The sequence below is a fragment of the Myotis brandtii genome, unplaced genomic scaffold (assembly GCF_000412655.1).
Source record: "Myotis brandtii unplaced genomic scaffold, ASM41265v1 scaffold157, whole genome shotgun sequence".
Classification (NCBI taxonomy): domain Eukaryota; kingdom Metazoa; phylum Chordata; class Mammalia; order Chiroptera; family Vespertilionidae; genus Myotis; species Myotis brandtii.
In genome coordinates, this window is record NW_005355708.1 from 5,719,387 (window position 1) to 5,721,605 (window position 2,219).

General features: G+C 62.0%; 1 protein-coding gene across 1 annotated transcript in view; it reads left to right on the top strand.

Moving 5' to 3' along the window:
* Window positions 1-2,219, top strand: part of SRCIN1 (SRC kinase signaling inhibitor 1) — a 37,274-nt gene that overhangs the window by 14,045 nt on the left and 21,010 nt on the right. The window contains exons 7-10 of the mRNA XM_014536223.1: window positions 3-55; window positions 1,109-1,201; window positions 1,444-1,487; window positions 1,743-1,930. Of these exons, the coding sequence (XP_014391709.1) occupies window positions 3-55; window positions 1,109-1,201; window positions 1,444-1,487; window positions 1,743-1,930 (378 nt within the window). The remainder of the gene's footprint in view (window positions 1-2; window positions 56-1,108; window positions 1,202-1,443; window positions 1,488-1,742; window positions 1,931-2,219) is intronic.

Genomic DNA, 2,219 nt, shown 5'->3' on the forward strand with positions numbered 1-2,219 from the left:
AGCGCCCGCTCGTTGGGTTCGGGCCGCCCGTGCCAGCGAAGGACACAGAGACCAGGTAAGGGAAGCTGGCGAGGTCTCAGGCCGTGAGGGTGGTGGAGAGGGCACTGCAGCGTCTGTGGAGGGTGGTGCTCTGGGCTCTGAGACCCTGGAGTCCTTTGTAGACCTGGGGTCGTAGCGGGGTCGCCGGAGTACCTTGAATGTGGCAGGGAAGGCAATGGAGAGACGGACGTGCCACTTTCCTTCTGTCTGCAAGCACTTAGGGGTGGACACGGGGCCCTGTCTAAGGACTCTGGAGACCTGGGCTTGCATTCGTCCCCCGAGCCGGTTTTCCTGACCCCCCAAATCCAGGCTGAATCAGCTCTAATCTTTAGAGCCTTTCTTGCCCAAACAATTTGCAGCCGAGAGCTGTCCAGCACAGGGCCTGCTGAAGTTCACCAGGGAGGGGGTGCTGGTAAGAAGTAGGGGAGGGGAGGAGGTCCATTCAGTGAGGTGGCCTCCGATGGGGGGAACTCCTGCTCATCACTCAGCTCCTTCCTAAGGATGCAGGGCTGGAGGAGGTGACGGGCACTGACTGTCCCCCGCTACCCCCGGCAGTGCTGCTGGCGGGTGAGAAGTGATTTGCATTCACACAGCTCTCTGTGGCCTGTGTGCCAGGCAGTGCACTGGACACTGTCAATGCCAAGTTGGGCAAACCCGGTTCTGCCTGTTTAGTGGGGGAGACGCATTAAAAAATGCGTGCACTTCCCGTGGGAGGGTGTACAGGGATTCCTCAAGGCAGCTGGGGGCTCTGGGATGGCTTTAGAGAGGAGGACATTCCAGGCAAAGGGAGAACGTGTGGAGGCACTGAGAGGCAAGGGTGGGGCCCATTAGGGAGCCAGTGGTGAGAGATGAGACTGCGGAGGGAGGGGGTGACTGTCGGATGGAGACTGGCTTACCAATGGTATATGGGGAGGGGGGGGGCTTGATCCTTAGGTGTGAGGGCCCTTGGAATTGTCTGTGTGCTGGTGGCTGGAGGGAATGGTATTTCCTCTAATTATTAATCTTAGCAATGGTCAGAAGGGACCCCATGCCTGAACAAGGGTTTGCTCAAAGCCACCGTCCTCCCCAGGGAGCGCATGGAGGCCATGGAGAAGCAGATCGCCAGCCTCACAGGCCTGGTGCAGAGTGCCCTGCTGCGAGGCTCGGAGCCCGAGACCCCCAGGTGAGGCTGCTCCCAGCACCAGGCAGGGCCCGCAGCTGGGGCAAGAGGGAGGGAGCGTGGGCAGCAGGGGCCCCAGGCTCAGCTCTGCCAGTGTGTCTCCGTGTGACTCGGTGTGAGTCCCTTCCTTTCTCGGGGCTCCATCCTGAGATCAGGGGCCTGGAGAGTATGGTTAGGTCTCACCCCGCTTTGACCGCCTGGGCCAGCCTGGACCCTCTGATGGCCCTCTTTTCCCTGTGCCACAGCGAGAAGATCGAAGGCTCCAATGGAGCAGCCACGCCCTCAGCACGTGAGTGACCCTTCTCTCCTCCCCTTATAAACGCTCCGAGCCTCAGATTACCAATCTGTAAACAATACTTGAAAGGAAAATGAGTAGTCACCTTAGCCCAAGAAGTCTTTGCCCTGACGCCCCACAGGAGGGCTGACTACCATCTGGGACAGGGAGTCAGAGCCACGTGCCTCTGTCGCTACTGTGTGGGGGGGACCTTGTCTCAACCCCTCCAAGCTCATGGTTTGTTCTCCCATCCGCACGGTCCCTCTGCAGCCTGCGGGTCCGGCAGCCGGAGCAGCGGGGCCACCCCAGTGTCCGGCCCTCCCCCACCCTCAGCCAGCAGCACCCCCGCGGGGCAGCCCGCTGCCATCAGCCGTTTGCAGATGCAGCTGCACCTGCGCGGCCTGCAGAGCAGCACCAGCGACCTGCGCGGCCAGCTTCAGCAGTTGCGGAAGCTCCAGGTACCGCCCCCTCCGGGGCCCCGCCCCGTCTGAACCCACCCACTTGTGCGGAAACTTTCCCCCGGAAGTCCGGCCCCGTCCCCTCTATCCAGTCCCTGCCGACCACTGGGCCCCTCTCCGAACGCTTCTCCCCTTCCCCTTCCTTGAGTTCTGCCCCCTCGCTGAGTCTCTGTGCCCTGACCAAGCCCATCCCCATCCCTGAATCCTTACCGCGCTCCTGGAACCCCCATCCAGCCCACGGAGCCGCCCCCCCTCCAGCTAGTACTCAGGGACGCCCCAGTCCCCCTTT